Source organism: Euleptes europaea, chromosome 8 (genome assembly GCF_029931775.1).
Source record: "Euleptes europaea isolate rEulEur1 chromosome 8, rEulEur1.hap1, whole genome shotgun sequence".
Lineage (NCBI taxonomy): Eukaryota > Metazoa > Chordata > Lepidosauria > Squamata > Sphaerodactylidae > Euleptes > Euleptes europaea.
This window is the reverse complement of record NC_079319.1, coordinates 24,259,010-24,276,328: the sequence shown is the minus strand read 5'-3', so window position 1 is coordinate 24,276,328 and position 17,319 is coordinate 24,259,010. Positions and strand designations below refer to the sequence as shown.

The 17,319-nt window shown below is 42.5% G+C and overlaps 1 protein-coding gene across 2 annotated transcripts in view; it reads left to right on the top strand.

Moving 5' to 3' along the window:
* Positions 1-17,319, top strand: part of GRHL2 (grainyhead like transcription factor 2) — a 94,037-nt gene that overhangs the window by 50,590 nt on the left and 26,128 nt on the right. For both annotated transcript variants that reach the window (XM_056854277.1, XM_056854276.1), the window contains exon 9: positions 9,525-9,683. In XM_056854277.1, coding sequence (XP_056710255.1) covers positions 9,525-9,683 — 159 coding nt within the window. The remainder of the gene's footprint in view (positions 1-9,524; positions 9,684-17,319) is intronic.

Sequence of the window (17,319 nt, the reverse complement as noted above, 5' to 3'; positions counted from 1 at the left end):
GGTAATTTCCTGCCTCCCCCATCCCACTGCAGTCTATTGATCTCCACAAAATGCTGCTCAAGGGGGATGAGGACCCAGATATGATGGGGCCAGTGGTGGATCTACTATGAAACTAATGAAGTTGAAGCTTCAGGGCCCCTAATCCCAGAGGGGCCCTGAAGCAACTTTTTTTTTAATGAGTGAATTTTTCAACAAACTCGATGGAGTTTTTTTAAGTGTTTGTTATTAAAATAAGGTTATTTTAGTGATAGAATCATAAGCCAATGGGTTGAAGTATTTAATATTGACCTTAGAATATGCTGTAATACCCATTTCATATGGGCTCAAAATGTCCCTGTATTTGGTCAAATTTCAAAATTTTTGTGGGGGTTTTCAGCGTCCGAACCCCCAGCTGTATGGGCTCGCTGAACTCGCCAGAATCTATTCATAGCCTACATTTTGGCAGCTGGATCGTCGAATCCTTCGTTGGTGCACAGCTTAATAGTTCTATAGCTTAGCCGTTAGGCTAGAGCCAATCGGAACCATAAAAAGACATCTGAATTCTCAATTCAGGCTGCACTCATCTTGCTTGTGCATTTTAACACCAAAAATGAGATTTTCACCTCTTTATCCTAACGAGCCCCCTCTGATGACCTTCTACCTCTCTATTAGAGAATGAACCAATACATCTGCCATAGAATAACCCCACTGAAGAAGATAACAACAGTTACCCAGACCTTGTTGCTGGTTGCGAAGGGGCCTCCATAACAGTTCCAAGCTTCAGGGTCCCAAAAATGTAGGTCTGACACTGGATGGGGGTCTACAGTAGGAAGAGGAAATTAATGGTAATTGCTAATTTAGTCTGAATCCAACCCATTGACTTTAGCCAACTTAGAAGGATTGCACTTTAACACAGATACTACACTGGAAATTGCTGCTCAGGATGTTCTTCACGCCTGGGGGACCAGAGTGTTTGGATAACTTCTGCATCTAACTTTTGACCAGTTTAAAAATAATGCATTTTGAAATCCAGTAAACATTTGAAAATCCAGTAAAGCAGAGGTTCAGTTTTGTAGTGTCCAGTGGTTGTAGCATTCATTTATGGTATTTCAAAACTTTAATATTCTGCCATTAAAACGACAGTCAGTACTGCTTGCAAAAGTATAGTTTTAAAAGCTTGTAAATATTCACATGATGTCTAAAACAAAAAGGCTCTAAAAGATTGCATCAGAAAGGCAGTAGCATAACGTAAATGAAACAACAATAAAATAGTGGTAGATTCAAAATGGCATACAAATAAGACTCATAAAAGCATGAAAGTGAGCGATCAATAAATCCAGCAGTCAACAGACAAAAGTGGCAATGCAAGTTAAAGCCCTATGACAACAGGAAGATCAAATACGAAAAACCTTCCAGAATAAGGCAATTTTGTCAGATTTCCAGCAAGCTGAGAGTGTAGGGTCACGTTGAACCTTAACATGCAATTCCTACGTTATTCCAGAACAAGCCTGTTCAACTTTGAATGGGTGTATTTCAAGTTAAAAGGTAATTCTTTTCTAAATTGGTTTCAGCATAATTTAATATTTCTAAAGAGCTTTGTAAATGCGTGAAATTGTTTTTTGGGAGCAGATCAGAGCCTCTCCATTATCGTGCATATGCAACTGATAATGCTGATTTGGATGCACATGTATTTCCTCAGGTTTTTGAAATTTAGAACATTATAACAAGGGCAGCCTATCACTGCCTTTCTGTTTAAACACTGTTTTGACAGGACAAAGGCCGTGTTAGAGAACCCTCTCTCAAGCACAGGAAGCTACTTGTCCATATTTATTGATGGGAGGAAGTAATATATCAATTATGTGTTCGGATATTAATTGATCTTGGAGGATGTTCTTTGATCATAGAATCATAGAATCATAGAGTTGGAAGGGAGCAGCAGGGTCATCTAGTCCAACCCCCTGCACAATGCAGGAAATTCCAAACTATCTCCCCACCCCCACCCCCAGTGATCCATACTCCATGCCCAGAAGGTGGCCAAGGAGACCTCCCTCTCATGATCTGCCTAAGGTCATAGAATCAGCATTGCTGACAGATGGCCATCTAGCCTCTGCTTAAAAACCTGATCCTTGAGGATGCTTATGTACTTTTAAACTATTTGCCTGTCTCTTGGAGTCTAAGTGATGATCAACAAAAATGGACCCTCCATGCTCTTACTACAGCTAAAAGACTCACATTACAACACTGCAGAGATAAATGCCCACCTCCCATAATGCAATGGATTGAGGACTTTACAACCTTATCAGATTTGAACATATGGCATATAGATGACAGCTGCACACTGACATATTTGTAGATATTTGGAAAATGTTTATTGATGCTTATGTGTAGATTTGCCTCCATTGTTCACCATTGTTGTTGTTGTTTTAGTTTTTCTGTCTGATGTTTGTAATTATTTTTTAAGAGTAAAAAACAAACATATTTACTGATGACTGGGTCTAAACAAGTATCCCTGTCAGGAAACTGCTAATCCTGACTGTTTAAACACAGCCTGCTATATTTTTAATTTTGTGTTTTGAAAGGTAATTGCTGATTTAAGAAAGATAATACAAAATTTAGAAGGTTTTCATCTGGTCTATAAAATATTAAAAACAGGCAGGAGACCCTCTGGCTGGAGTGCATTCTGACAGAGAAGATGTTCCCTGCAGTTCAGAGTTTTTCTGTCTAGGGTCACCTGTCAAGCATGTAATCCTCAAAACACTAACTGTAAGAACAATTGAACCAAACAAGAACAAGAGAATACTATATTTTTAGTCACAGATGCTACCTTCATCATAGTTGTCTAGATTGTTACAAATGAAGGAGGAAACACACTGGAGATCTGGTGTGGTGATTTAGTTCTTAGGATGTTTGACAAGTGCTGGAGAGACCTGGGTTCAAATGCCCATCCTGGCATTGGGGGATGTGGAACAGCCACACTCTGTCAGCTTAACCTGCCTTACAGGGTTGTTGTGTGGGAAAATGGTGGAGCGGCTCCTTGGAGGATAAAGACATAATACATAAACACTCTAGTATTCTGAAATGTGCTAAGAAAACTGGTAAACCCAGAGCCTGATTATTTTTGTTATTTCTACCAGTGACTCCACATGTAGGTTCTGGTATTTAAATGCTCTTTACTAATCTCACGAGTACATGTTCAAGGCACTTAACTCTGAAAACAAGTTTAAAGTAGCTTACACATGCATTAAAACAGCAATGGTACAAATTGCCAGAAATGGTTGCTTCAGACATACCCTTGTACATGTCCATAACCACAGACTTTCTACGTAAAAGCTAGTTCAAAGCCATACTGTGATGGTAGATTAAAATATTAAATATTAAAACCTAAGATGCTTAAAAGTTGGAGCTGGAGGGCTATTACAACCTGCATCCTGCTTGTAAGCTTTCTTAAGAGCGTCTGGTGGACCACTATGAAAAACAGGCGACCCATGGTCTGATTCAGCATGGTTTTTCTTATGTCCTTGTGGAAGATGCCGTTTTTGATGTGATAATATAATTGCCGTCATTTATTTAAAGGGCTCTGAATAGTCTAAATGTACAAATTAAAATGAGGATGAGGAATTGTCTGCATAAACCCAAGATTGTTTTGTTCCAGATATCTCTTGCCAGGCTTTATTTACTCTTAAGGAGCCATAGACTTCTAGTTAGTATTCCAGTGTCAGACTCTTAACCTTCTGGCAAGTGATGCACCAACAACGTACCTAGTTTGTTGTAGGTATAACACACAAATACTAATAGAAAATCTTTGGATTCATTTTATCCTTCGTTAACACATAGGTATAGCAAGTTCATAATTGACTAACTTAAAAGAATATGAAAACACTAATAGTTAATTCTGTACAGATGACAAGAAAATAAAAAGAGCTTCATATAAGTCTTAGCCAAGAATACAAGGCAAGATTCTTCAGTAACAAAGAAGTCAGTTAGAGGTTGTCAGACATTTAGTTGGAGAGCTAGAGAGCTAAGCAGCCTCTCTAGCCAATCAGAAGACTCTCTTTTCACTCATATTCAATATGCTTCCTGTTGCTCACCTTGGTATCAGATGTTGCCTTCCATCACCATTGCTAACTGGGATGCCATCACTTGTCATGGTGCACTCGAAGACAAATCCATCTCCAATTCCCACTTCAGTTCAGTTCACAGTTGTGAATGGAAGGGCTATATTACACTGTGAACCCATATTAGAGCTAACCTAGTGACAAGATCTATGGTAGGAGCAACATAGCTGGAGGTATACTAGTACTACACATGCCCTGAGAAAGTATTTCCCTATTTGTCTTCCTCTCCTCTCTATATAGTAGAAGGAGGCCTTCTGGAAAAAAACTAGTAAGAAAATGCTGTAATTCTCTGTCGTAATTGTTGAATGGATGACAACAGTTCTCTTTGAGCAAAGGGCCTCTTTGTTGCTCTTCTATAGATCAAACCCCCAAAAGGCAGGTTTGCTAATGTAAGGACTACTAAGTTTTTCTTCACTTCTGCTGTTTGTCTTAAAAGGGACCATTGTGTTTCAGTCAGCACAGGAGACAAATCTGAGTTAATGCTGGGTTTTACATTTTTAAAGAGAGCTACTATTGCATCTGTGGCCTAATAGTCATTGGTTGGCGCAGGCTGATGAGCCAGTCTGAGTAGGCAGTGCTGACCCGGATGGACCAGTAGATGAGCCAGTTTGAGTAGACAGTTCTGATTTTGGTGGACCAGTGGATGAGCCAGTCTGAGTAGACAGTGCTGACATTGATTGACCAGTGGATGAGCCAGTCTGAGTAGATGCTGCTGGCCCTGATGGACCAGTGGATGAGCCAGTCTGAGTAGACAGTTCTGATTTTGGTGGACCAGTGGATGAGCCAGTCTGAGTAGACAGTGCTGACATTGATTGACCAGTGGATGAGCCAGTCTGAGTAGATGCTGCTGGCCCTGATGGACCAGTGGATGAGCCAGTCTGAGTAGACAGTTCTGATTTTGGTGGACCAGTGGATGAGCCAGTCTGAGTAGACAGTGCTGACATTGATTGACCAGTGGATGAGCCAGTCTGAGTAGTCAATGCTGATCTTGATTGACCAGTGGATGAGCCAGTCTGAGTAGACAGTGCTGACCTTGATTGACCAGTGGATGAGCGAGCCTGAGTAGTCAATGCTGATTTTGATTGACCAGTGGATGAGCCAGTCTGACTAGATGCTGCTGGCCCTGATGGACCACTGGATGAGCCAGTCTGAGTAGACAGTTCTGATTTTGGTGGACCAGTGGATGAGCCAGTCTGAGTAGACAGTGCTGATTTTGATAGACCAGTGGATGAGCCAGTCTGAGTAGACAGTGCTAACCTTGATTGACCAGTGGATGAGCCAATCTGAGTAGTCAATGCTGATTTTGATTGACCAGTGGGTGAGCCAGTCTGAGTAGACAGTGCTGACCTTGATTGACCAGTGGATGAGCCAGCCTGAGTAGTCAATGCTGATTTTGATTGACCAGTGGATGAGCCAGTCTGACTAGATGCTGCTGGCCCTGATGGACCACTGGATGAGCCAGTCTGAGCAGTCAATGCTGATCTTGATAGACCAGTGGATGAGCCAATCTGAGTAGATACTTCTGACTTTGATGGACCAGTGGTCTGATGCAGTATAAGGCAGCTTCATTTGTTCTAATAAAGACATTACCCTACTGTTTCTTTTAGCTCCCTCCCCCTCGTGAATTGCAGTTTTGGTAGATAAAAGCAATTATGAGAACAGATTTCATTTGCTGTAGAATAAAGGAGAAAAGTCATTAGCTTCAGGACATGTAATTATTTAAGGGTCACGTTTTTGCAACCTGAGTGGCATTCACCTTTAGTTTGCTTTCTAACATTTACTGAGGAGTGAGCGGGAGCACAGCTTGACGTCTTCTTGTTGTGGTCTTTGCTGCCTTCCCATCAGCCTCTCTCATTCCAGAGTATCTATCACTGCGGCCTCTGGCTGGAGTTTTTTTAAAAAGCCCTATGAAAACAAAGGATGCTCTGACACATCACTGAAAGACTCCCGAGCATCCAAATAATTGACAATCAGTCGTTTGTTTTTGAGCAGCACATACATCCCAGCGTTGCTGTCATCCTAACCGTGAAGCTAAAATTAAAATTAAAAGTGTGTTCTAGTTTCATAGCTTTAGAGTCATCATCGTAAATTGCTTTTTCTATTTAAATGCTTGGCCTTCTGTTTGAAAAGAGACTAATAGAACTGGGTACTCAGGCATGAAAGCTTCCCAAACACCATTGATCACCTTTAATTCTAATCCAGTCACCTCCATGTACAGTGCAAAATAACACAGCATTTCAGTCCAGCTTTGACAGCTTTCACCTTTGCATATATGTGTGTCGGGAGCGTACAATTATTGATTGTTAAACAGACACAGTATATTAAAGTGTCAAAATGAGGATATTCAATCTTGTAAAATGATAGTCTGTGAGCCTCATTGAATTATCCTGTCCCTGCATCTCTCTCAAGATAATGTTGTTGCAATTGAGTTTATTTAGCCAATTTGTATCTTTCCCTTCCCGAGCTCAGGGCAGCTAATTCAAGTTTTCCCACTTGGATTTTCTTCTTGTTTATGCCCCTTAGATTTAAGTAGCAAACCATGCCACTTTCACATGATTTGATGGACCAATGCTTATATCCTGCGTACCTGTGTTTTATGGTACTTGGAGATGAATAGTGGGTTCAATAGAAAGATGAAAAGCTCTGGTCAGAGTGTGAAGGTCCATTAGCTTGTGCTGAATTTTAGAAGAATGCTGGCTGATTTACATGTTCACAAAAACGTCATCCTCTAATTTTCAGAAAACATGCCCACTGAAATAGAACAACATGTATAAGACGTTCATTGGACAAAAGCTCTTCTGTTGAATTAGTAGTCATCACCTAGAGAAGGTCGGACCAGAACCAACGGGTTGAAATTAAATCAGAAAGAGTTTTCATCTAGACTTTAGGAAATTTTTTCTAACAGTTAGAGCAGTTCCTCAGTGGAACAGGCTTCCTCGGGAGGTGGTAAGCACTCCTTCCATGGAGGTTTTTAAGCAGAGGCTAGATGGCCATCTGTCAGCAATGCTGATTCTATGAACCTGGGCAGTTCATGGGGGGGGGGGCGTCTTGGCCATCTGGGCACTGGGTGTGTGTGGGGGAGGTAGCTGTGAGTTTCTTGCATTGTGCAGGGGGTCGGACTAGATGACCCTGGTGGTCCCTTCCAACTCTATGATTCTAAATGGGCAACTCTGGGGCTGCCTATCACTTGCCTTCTTATGCCAGGTGCTCACATTTGTCATAGCTTTTGAATGGGAATGAATAATTTTCTTTAAAAAGAAGAACATGTTCTCAGCTTTTCCCTGCCTATACACTTTTTACTTCATAGTGACAGGAATTATTACTATTTATATGGTCTTATGCTTCATACTGAGGAAGGGATTCATTCTCTTTCTGTCCTCTACAGAACATACTCTTGTCAGTATGGGGGAATCTCATCAAATACGTTATTTGTCAAATAATTCCCGACACTTTCATTTGTAGGAATTGTCAAGGACCTAGTGACTGGATTTTCTCCTTTTCCTGCTCAGAGAGAAATTAAACTTCATTTACATCCACTGACTGATGTCCACAGATGTGTATACTACTCAGAGATTAAAATGAAGGACTGCCATCTTTTGTTAGTGAGGAGGGATAGGTTTTTCTGCCTGTTAAAACAGGAAGTGGTATCAGTTTCCAAATCAGGTTAAAGTAGAATTCTTCCAACCGCTCTCCTCTTATACCAGTTAAAGTTCAACTGTGTTTTATTGTAAGTACCACACTGTGATACCATCAAGTACAGAAAGGCTGCTGTGCCATTAGCGTAACTGAGCAAACAAAGCTCCACCATAAAATACTGGGCCATAATATTAAATTTTGTAATCAGATGAAACTGCTAAACTCTCCAAGTTAAATCATGCTATTATTGCTCTTTTCTGGGATGTCAACGGGATGGAGCAAATTGATGTGACTGCAGTTATGGCTTCCATGGAAATACTGGGGTGGATCCAACCATCCTTCAAGGAGCCATCCTTCAGCTAAGGAACTTTCCTCCAACTTAGGTGGGTTTTCCTCTAACGGAAGAAAGACTCCTTAGGCTGGAGGAAGGACTAGAATTGTTTGCTGAGATAGTAGGATAGACATTTTATATTCTAGCTGCTGACAGGAATGGTTAATTGCATTATGTTTTATGTGCATCTTAGGTTAGTATTAATTAATTATATTCTTAATATTATTTGATTCCTGTCTTGTCTGTGTTTTATATTTAAATATTTGTACATCAACAATATTTATATTAGTACTGTAACAATTACATAACTGCAGAGCCATATGATGATTCTACTTTTTTATAGCTGGGTTTTTAACTGCTGAGTTTTTTAATGGTTTGTTAATTTTAATTATTTTTTATGCTTCATTATTTTATCGTGTTTTACTTCATGAGCAGCCTAGAGTAGTCCTCTGGGGAGGCAGCATGTAAATGTTCTATGTTAAGAAATAATTTACTAGAATTTACTAATATGTGTTTATTTTGTCACAGCATTCAGATGAGCATTCAGGAGTTTGTTAGGATTCTGTCTTACTAACTCAGGGGGGGAGTTCTTATTATTATAGCATTATTATGCTAATAATATTTGTAATATCTATCATCTTTATATCATCTTTATTTATTTGTATTTATATTGTCTATATTTATTTATAAAGACAATAGCTATTAGAAATATTACTATATTGTACTTTCAAGGATTGCATAGAAAAGGAATGTGGCTAGTTGTGGACTGATTTGGGGGACATCGTTGGTTGAGAAAAAGGGAGGAAAGCTGAACTTTACATGTTGAACCAACTAGCCAGTTTTTGGCCATGTGTCTAGTAAATTCTTTATTGATTGTGATGCATCAGGTAGTAGCAGTCAGATTACCTAAGTGGATGAGCAGTGGTTTAGATCCCTGTGGCGCAGAGTGGTAAGCTGCAGTACTGCAGTCCAAGCTCTGCTCATGTCCTGAGTTCGATCCCGACGGAAGTCGGTTTCAGGTGGCCGGCTCAAGGTTGACTCAGCCTTCCATCCTTCCGAGGTCGGAAAAATGAGTACCCAGCTTGCTGGGGGTAAAGGGAAGACGACTGGGGAAGGCACTGGCAAACCACCCTGTAAACAAAGTCTGCCTAGGAAACGTCGGGATGTGACGTCACCCCATGGGTCAGGAATGACCCAGTGCTTGCACAGGGGACCTTTATGTTTATGAGCAGTGGTGGTTTTGTCAGATTGATTTACATTGATGTAAAACTCTAAAATGAAAAAAAAAAGATTAATTAGGTAACTTATACTTCTTCACATTTCACAGAGATGAATTTCTCCAGGGGTTCCAGAGCTGAATGTATAAATATTCATTAAAGGTTGAACTTCTCAAAATGTTATTTGCAAGGGAAAAGCCATGTCTGTAGCAGTGCCCAATTCTAACTTCTTTCTTTCTTAATCAGATTTTCATCACTGTGAACTGCCTGAGCACAGACTTCTCTTCTCAAAAAGGAGTGAAGGGACTTCCTTTGATGATCCAGATTGACACCTACAGCTACAACAACCGCAGTAACAAGCCCATCCACCGTGCCTTCTGCCAGATCAAGGTTTTCTGTGACAAGGTAAGTGATGATGTTAACTAATTCGTTAAGAACTAAAGAGCTTGTGTACTGGACACAGCAATAAAATCAAAACAAGAGAATCCTGGGCTAAGGCTTAAAAGGACATGAAATAGAGGGGCAAAGGGAGTGGGAAGTAAAAAAAGATTTCAGGAAAAGTCCAAGAGAACCAGTCGGTGTTAATCTGTTAAGATTAAGAGGAAGGATGCTGCCCAGATATTAGGGAACAGTGAATCTTGACAGGAAGCTTCCACTAATAATAAAAAGGAGATCAAGGATTCGAAGAGGGATTGGTTCCTGAGGACTGAAGGAAGCAAGATGGAGAGGACCGCTATACAAGAAAAGAAAGAGAGGTACAAGAGAATGGAGGCAGTATCTTTTGGTGATTGTGATGATTCTTTACACTTCCATGTTTGGTTAAATGTTATGACAGGAATTTCAGGAATCGTGCGGGGAAAGAGGGAAGCGTTGCTCTTTACATATGACATCTACTGCCATGTAATTCATAATTGTGGAGGTCCATGTCTTGCACTACGTATTCAGAAATGTTGGTTTGTTCAGGTTATAATTGGAGCCATTTTAAAAAGTGTCATTCCAGTTCAGAAAGATATTATTTTTTTTTTATCATTGTAAGGTCCATTGTTGGATCCCCTCAGATTTTTTTGCTGGTGAGAAAGGGGTCTCCTTTGATCACCAAAAAGCTATGCTGTGGATCATGGGACCTGCATGTGGGATGGGGTATGGAGTAATTAAGTGAGATTGAGTGAAATAGTTGCATGGATCCAACCCATCAGTTCCAACCAGTTTAGAAACAGAATTTCACAATGGTCTATTTCCCAAATTGGTGACATTGTAGAAGATCTTAAAAGACAGCTTTTACTGAAGTTTTTTTTATTTTTACAAGTGAAACATTTCTGAACATTTTGCAGTAGGCTTGTTGGTTTTTGAGCTGTTAGTTATACATGATGGTCTGACTCCCACTGGATAAAACCAAAAGACAAAAATGATGCATCTTCTCTTAAATAACACAAGTCATGCAATAGGGTTATTTTATGGTGTATATTTCCTTTAACATTTCTTCAGAGACAGGAGAACATGAATTTAAAATATTGTGTAGAATTTAAATTATATTTTAAGTATTTCAAGACATCTGGTATTTCCATTATGTCAAACCAACCTGCCAGTGCAGCTCTGTTTTTTGTATTTTCCAAGGAGGGCTGACAGTCTGAAGCCCAGCTTTGAAATAGCTTAATTGGAAGGGATGTTCTAGCCATAGGAACTTGCAAAAGCCACAATACTATCAGATGCCACCTCTGAGGGCCAGCGTGGTGTAGTGGTTAAGAGCAGTGGTTTGAAGCGGTGGACTCTGATCTGGAGAACTGAGTTTGATTCCCCACTCCTACACATGAGTGGCGGAGGCTAATCTGGTGAACTGGATTTGTTTCCCCACTCCTACACAAGAAGCCAGCTGGGTGACATTGGGCTAGTCACACTCTCTCAACTCTGCCTACCTCACAGGGTGTTTGTTGTGGGAGAAGAAGGGAAGGTGATTGTAAGCCGGTTTGATTCTTCCTTAAGTGGTAGAGAAAGTCGGCATATAAAAACCAACTCTTTTTCTTCTTCTTCTTCCCATTCAGCCCTTTTACTGTGCTTATAAGAAAAGGAAGCTGTCGTTTTCTGGTTGCTAAGTAACTGTAAGGTGCTGAAATGCAATTGTGGGGACCAGGGACAAATGCTAGAGCAGTGGAAGAGAAAGGTTTGGGAATCTCAGAATTTCCCCCTTTGATCTGCCCACTTCATTTTTAGGGGATCCCTTTGCTTAGAGGCAACTAAACAGATTAGGGGATTAAAAAAAGAAAAGAAATACCAGCTGTGGTTAACAGCCCATTTTTTAAAAAAATACAGCATCTAGGGTGTGCCTTTTCTGTGGGTCAACCAAACAGATTAGGAAGCTGTGGAGACAAAAATTATCAATGATCAGCAACCCATTTTTAAAAATAAAAATGTTGCAAATCATGAATCTTGAGTGCTGTAATGGTAATTTTTAGGTCAAATATTTGCAGAGATCTGAAGATACAGGAACCTTTTCAAAGCTCAGTAAATATCAAAGGAATGAGTACACGCTGCTTGCTTTTTTCCCCGTTTGCCATTTTTTGAGAAGTAATGAGTGGAAGGGGGGCGAATATCTTCGAGCATGGGCTTTGTCAAGAGTGACCTATAGAAGACAAGGAGCTGAACCTTTGAAATTATACATATTTGTGGCTTTGACTATCTCTCTGCTTAATTGATACTTCTCATTTCGTGGCTGGGGAGCAGGAAATGAGTGTTGACACATCTAATCAAAGCCATCTTAAAAGTAGGAGGTGGGGGAAGCACAAAGGTAGTTAAAATGTTACCCTTATCAAGCCTGGATGGCTCATGTTGGCCTGGAGGCAGCCAGCGGTCAGGGATTATTTTTACCTGAAATGTGTTTTGTGGCCCATCATTATTTATACCTGTAGCTCATGCTGTCCACTAGGGACCAAGGCAGAAAGCCTTTGTGGGAAACATTGCTTAAAAGAACATTGCTGTAAAATATCATTTATAACAAGAATTTCTGAAGCATGCAGTCAGTAGGCCACCAGTCATGAATCTTGAGTGCTGTAATGGTAAGTTTGCTGCTTTTATGTGGAACTTCTATCACATTATATATCTCCCCTTTTAACATATAAATCTAATGCCTCTGTGTCTGACATAATGCCTTTTCAACTAAGTGACAGGGATCCCAAGGCTACATTGTCAGTGGCAAGATTTGTTTCAGTCCTTATATCCCTCAAACGTTAGATATATGCTGCTCAAGATCAATGGATCAAGGAGCTTCTAAGGGATAAAGGAAAGGAAAGGTAATGGTAATTTTTAGGTCGAATATTTGCTGGTCCCCGAGCATTAACAGTGATGAACACCGATCCAGAGTTCATTTCTGTCTGCCCTGGGATTCAGTTTCTCGGAGATTATAGTAGTGCCTAGATTGACAGGCTTTGCCATGAGAAAGAGCATGTTCTAGTATTTACTGCTTTGAAAATTAAACAGTACCATGCTTGGTGTGGAGAAGGTCCCAGGTCCCATCCTTGGCATCTCCACTTAAAAGGATCTCAGGAAACAGACGCTGGGAAAGACCTTTCTCTGCCTGAGATGCTAGAGAGCTGCTACCAGTAAGAGTAGGCAAGACTGAGGTGGGCGGACCAGTAGTCAGACTCAGTATAAAGCAGCTCCATAAGTCTCTTGGAAGTGAGTCTCTGTGGACTCAGTGCAACTCGCCTCTGAGTAAACATGTTTAGGCATAGGCTGCAAGAGGTACACAGTACAACAGCGGTATGGCTCCTTGTAGCCTCCACAAAGACTTTGTATCACATGTGCACGGGGAGTTCCACAGTTCCTAGGCACATGGGGGCCATATTCCTGTATGGACTTCAGGGGGCATCAGACTCCACTCCCCTCTATTTCTGCGAACTGAAAAAGCCCTGAGGAGCTGATATTTTCTGGTTTAGGAAACTTAGTGTAGCCATTATTATACATAAATTTCCCAGCGGCTTCCGGGGTTATTTCAGTTCACAAACATGGCATGGGGAGAAAAGGCTGAAGCCTAGGCTTACCAGGTCCCTCTTCTTCTTTGGCAGGAGGTTTTTAGAGTGGAGGTGAGGGGGGGGGGGTCGCGTGCGCCCAGAGGTTCTTCCATCAGTTCCGGTTTACACCCAGAAGTGCTGCATTGCAAAGGGCCGGTTTCCACTCAAACTCCCAGTTTGAGTGGTAAAGGCCTGTTGTGATGCTGCATTTTCGGGTGTAAAACGCATCACAAGGGGGCATTTTCCACTCACTCCCAGTTTGAGTGTAAAATGGCCCCTTGTGATGCATTTTACACCCAGAAGTGCTGCATCACTACAGGCCTTTACTGGGAGTTTGAGTGGAAACCGGCCCTTTGCAATGCAGCACTTCTGGATGTGAACCGGAAGTGACGTGTCACCGGCTGCACAGATTGCCTGCCGACCCTCACCTGGTCAGCGGGCAGCCAGGTGGATTGGCGGGGGTTTGCCCGCCACCACCTGGGACTTGGCAACTTCTCCATGCATATCACTATCAGAATATGTCCCCCATATGCTGGGGTGGGAGCACGCAGTTCCCACCGCACGTGTGATACAAAGTCCTTGTACTGACCATGAGGTCTTTGTATCATGTGAATCAGCCCCATGTATGCCCAGTCATTATCCAAAGTACCTCTAGTCCTGAGAGTCCCCAGCTCTTTTTTAAACTGAGAAGACCAGACATTCAACAGATGTGAATTCATATTGCATTTATCCTAGTACAGGGGTCGGCAAACTCATTAGTCAAAAGAGCCAAACAGCAGTACAACGATTGAGATTTCTTTTGAGAGCCAAATTTCTTAAACTTAAACTGTATGGGTAGGTACACTGTTTATTAACTTAATAAACTTTAATTAAAGTTTTAAGTCTTAATTAAACTATAGGTACACTGAATAAAACTTGATATCATACATAATAGTGATCTTATTTATTGATAAAAATTAAATTGTAAGTCCCTGCCATTTCCCCCTCCCCGTCTGGAGTCCTCGTCTGGAGGCCTGGTCTACCGCCATAAAAGCCTATTGGTAGACCTGGCCTCCGGCTGAGTCCCATTGGGAGGCCAGGTCTACCCATTGGCTTTCTTGGCAGTAGACCTGGCCTCCGGAGGCCCATAGAAGCCAATTGGTAGACCTGGCCTCTGAAGGGAGACTTTTTCCCCTCCTCGGAGACCAGGTCTACCGCCAAGAAAGCCAGTGGGTAGACGCGGCCTCCCAATGGGACTCAGCCGGAGGCCAGGTCTACCAAAGGAAGCCCACCCTGCCCAACAGCTGATAGGCGGGGGGGGGGGCAGGAACCGCCAAGCTGCCCACCCAGCAATCGCGCGGCTAGAGGGGAGGGGAGGCTTTAGCCTCCCAACCATTGAGGACAAGGGAAAGGGGGACCTGGCCATTCTCCATGGCGGGGGTGGGGGAGAGACAGCACGTCCGCTCATCTGCTCTCTCGCGCTTGCTCTCTCTTTCTCAGGCGCGCCGGCTCCGCAGCCCGGCTGCCGGCGCGAGTGGGCACGAGAGCAGGTGCTCCAACCAAGTTCGGAGAGCCACACTCAACGGGCCAAAGAGCTGCATGCAGTTTGCAGACCCCTGTCCTAGTATATCCTATATTTCCTTGCCTGTACCAGTGGGGGCCTTGTAGTTTGCAAAGCTTGTTGTGTAGGAGAGCAAGGATTCCAGTGGAGCACCAGTTTTATCATTAGAGAAGAGCAAATAACTTTTAATTAGAACCAAACAAAAATTGTGGGCATCACATCCCTAGAGATACATGCGTAGGACATGCATTATGTTGCGTGAACAGTAAGGGGCACCTGTATGGATTTGTTTGCTCTTAATTCTACAGTATTTCCAAGCTACAGATTGAACTGGCCCCTGCCTTTATTAGGGTTGCCAGGTCCCTCTTTGCCACTGGCGGGAGGTTTTTGGGGCGGAGCCTGAGGAGGGCAGGGTTTGGGGAAGGGAGGACTTCAATGCCATAGAGTCCAATTGCCAAAGCGGCCATTTTCTCCAGGTTGGCTGGAGATCAGTTGTAATAGCTGTTGTAATCTCTGTTGGCTGGAGATCAGTTGTAATAGCAGGAGATCTCCAGCCACCAACTGGAGGTTGGCAACCCTAGTCCTTATGCATTTCTCAGCTGGGACTCTTGAAGCAAAGGAAAGATCCTTATGCAAAATGCATCAGTACCCTGAACTGGTTGGTTGGCTGCAGTGTGAGAAGTGTCCAGGCTACATAAGTCAAGGCTGCACTGACAGATGAATGGGTTGGTTGAAGCCCTGGAACCAGTAGCTGGCTGCTGAGAAACAAAAGTCTTGAAGGCTTGAGGCTCCAGGCAGACTTGCTAAAGGCAATTGAATTACATCAACCTGGATTCCAGGTGGGAGGCATCAGAGGAGAATGAGGGCTCATGCCGGGCTGGTGGCGCACTCTGACCCCACCTCTTGCACCTCCGAAGACTGTTTGCACCATCTAGTGGTGTAGCATGAGAATCAGGTCTGTTTTGTCAAATAAGATGACCTTCAGTCGGAAGGAAGAAGCATGTATGTGTTTGTGAAATACCCATCGGTGTATATGAGAACCGTGGAGACGGTTTTTAAAACAAGCACATCATCTGTTTGCAAAATAGGTGCTGCCACGCTTGACTCTGTGGATGTCAGTGATTCTGCCACATTAGGCAGGTACTTGGCAGACCCTGAGATCTGCTTCCTCGGGGAGTTAACATCTAACCACCCTCATGCCCTCTCACCCTCCAAAGAACATTTATTCCTTATTATCATAATATGATAGAAACTTTTTTTCATGCCTTAAATAGCATTAAATAGGTTGTCAAGGAAACTACTGCCAGAATACCCAGTCAATTTAATGTGAATTTATTTCAGGGAGCAGGCTAGAATTAGTGATGTGTGTGTGGGGGGGAGTCGTTTTATCACTTAGATCGTTCTTTCTAAAATAGTAGATATGCAGTATTCTTCAAAGCAACTCCAGCATTTCATCTCATAATACAGTAATCCTCCACTCCCTACCCTGTTGACAAATGGAGCAGAGAGCATTTAAAAACTCAAAGTGTTCTGTTCCTGGTGTCAGTACAGGCCCTCAGACTCATGAAAGGTACGCAGACATATACTAGCAAGCTCAGAGCAAATGTACAAGGTGCTGGTCCTTTAAAGCCTTACATGGTCTGGGACCTTTATACCTATGGGACCGCCTCTCCTGGTATGCCCCCCAGAGATCTCTACTCTCTATGAATAACAATCTGCTAGTGGTCCCCAGTCCAAGGAATGGGCGGCTGTCCTCGACAAGGGCCAGAGGTACAGGGAGCATGCGAGTCTCTGACAGAATGCTGAGGAGTTTAATTTTGAACCTGGACAACAGGTCAGTGAATTGAAATAAGCACTAAATATTGTAGCACAAGCTACTCTGTGTGGGCAATGTGTGTCACAAGAGCTATTTTTGAAAAAAGCAACGTAGAGTTCAAGATATAGCCTCTGCGTTCCCGTTGTGGCCTCCTCTTTCCCTGCTTGGTACTGATGTAGTTGGCCCAGGACGAGACACACAGCCATCAGCCTCAGCATCACTGACCCTCAGACTAGATATGCTGCTACCTCACCTCAGCCTTTTCTCTTTCTGCTGGTTTCTCCTGCATCAGTCACATTTTTATGCTGCCTGTTCTCCTAGGATGGTTCTCATCTCCTCCATTTTATCCCTTCAACAATTCCATGAGGTAGATTTGCCTGTGAGTGGGCCCAAAGCCAACTGGTGAACTTCATGGCTGAGTAGAGATATTGAGCCCAGATATTCCAAATCCTAGTCCAACACTCTTGACTACTACACTGCTCTGGCTTCTCCAGATCATTCTCCCCAAGCTCATTTTACCTTTGTGAGTGAAAGATATACGTATCTATTTCTCTTCCCACTCCCGCCAATGCAATTCAAGCTGGTGAGTGAAAACTGGCAGAGAAAAAAAGGTTAAGATGGCCTTTCCCTGCACATCTACCTTCCATTGAAGACTGTAGCCTGAGAGGCTGCTTTAGATAA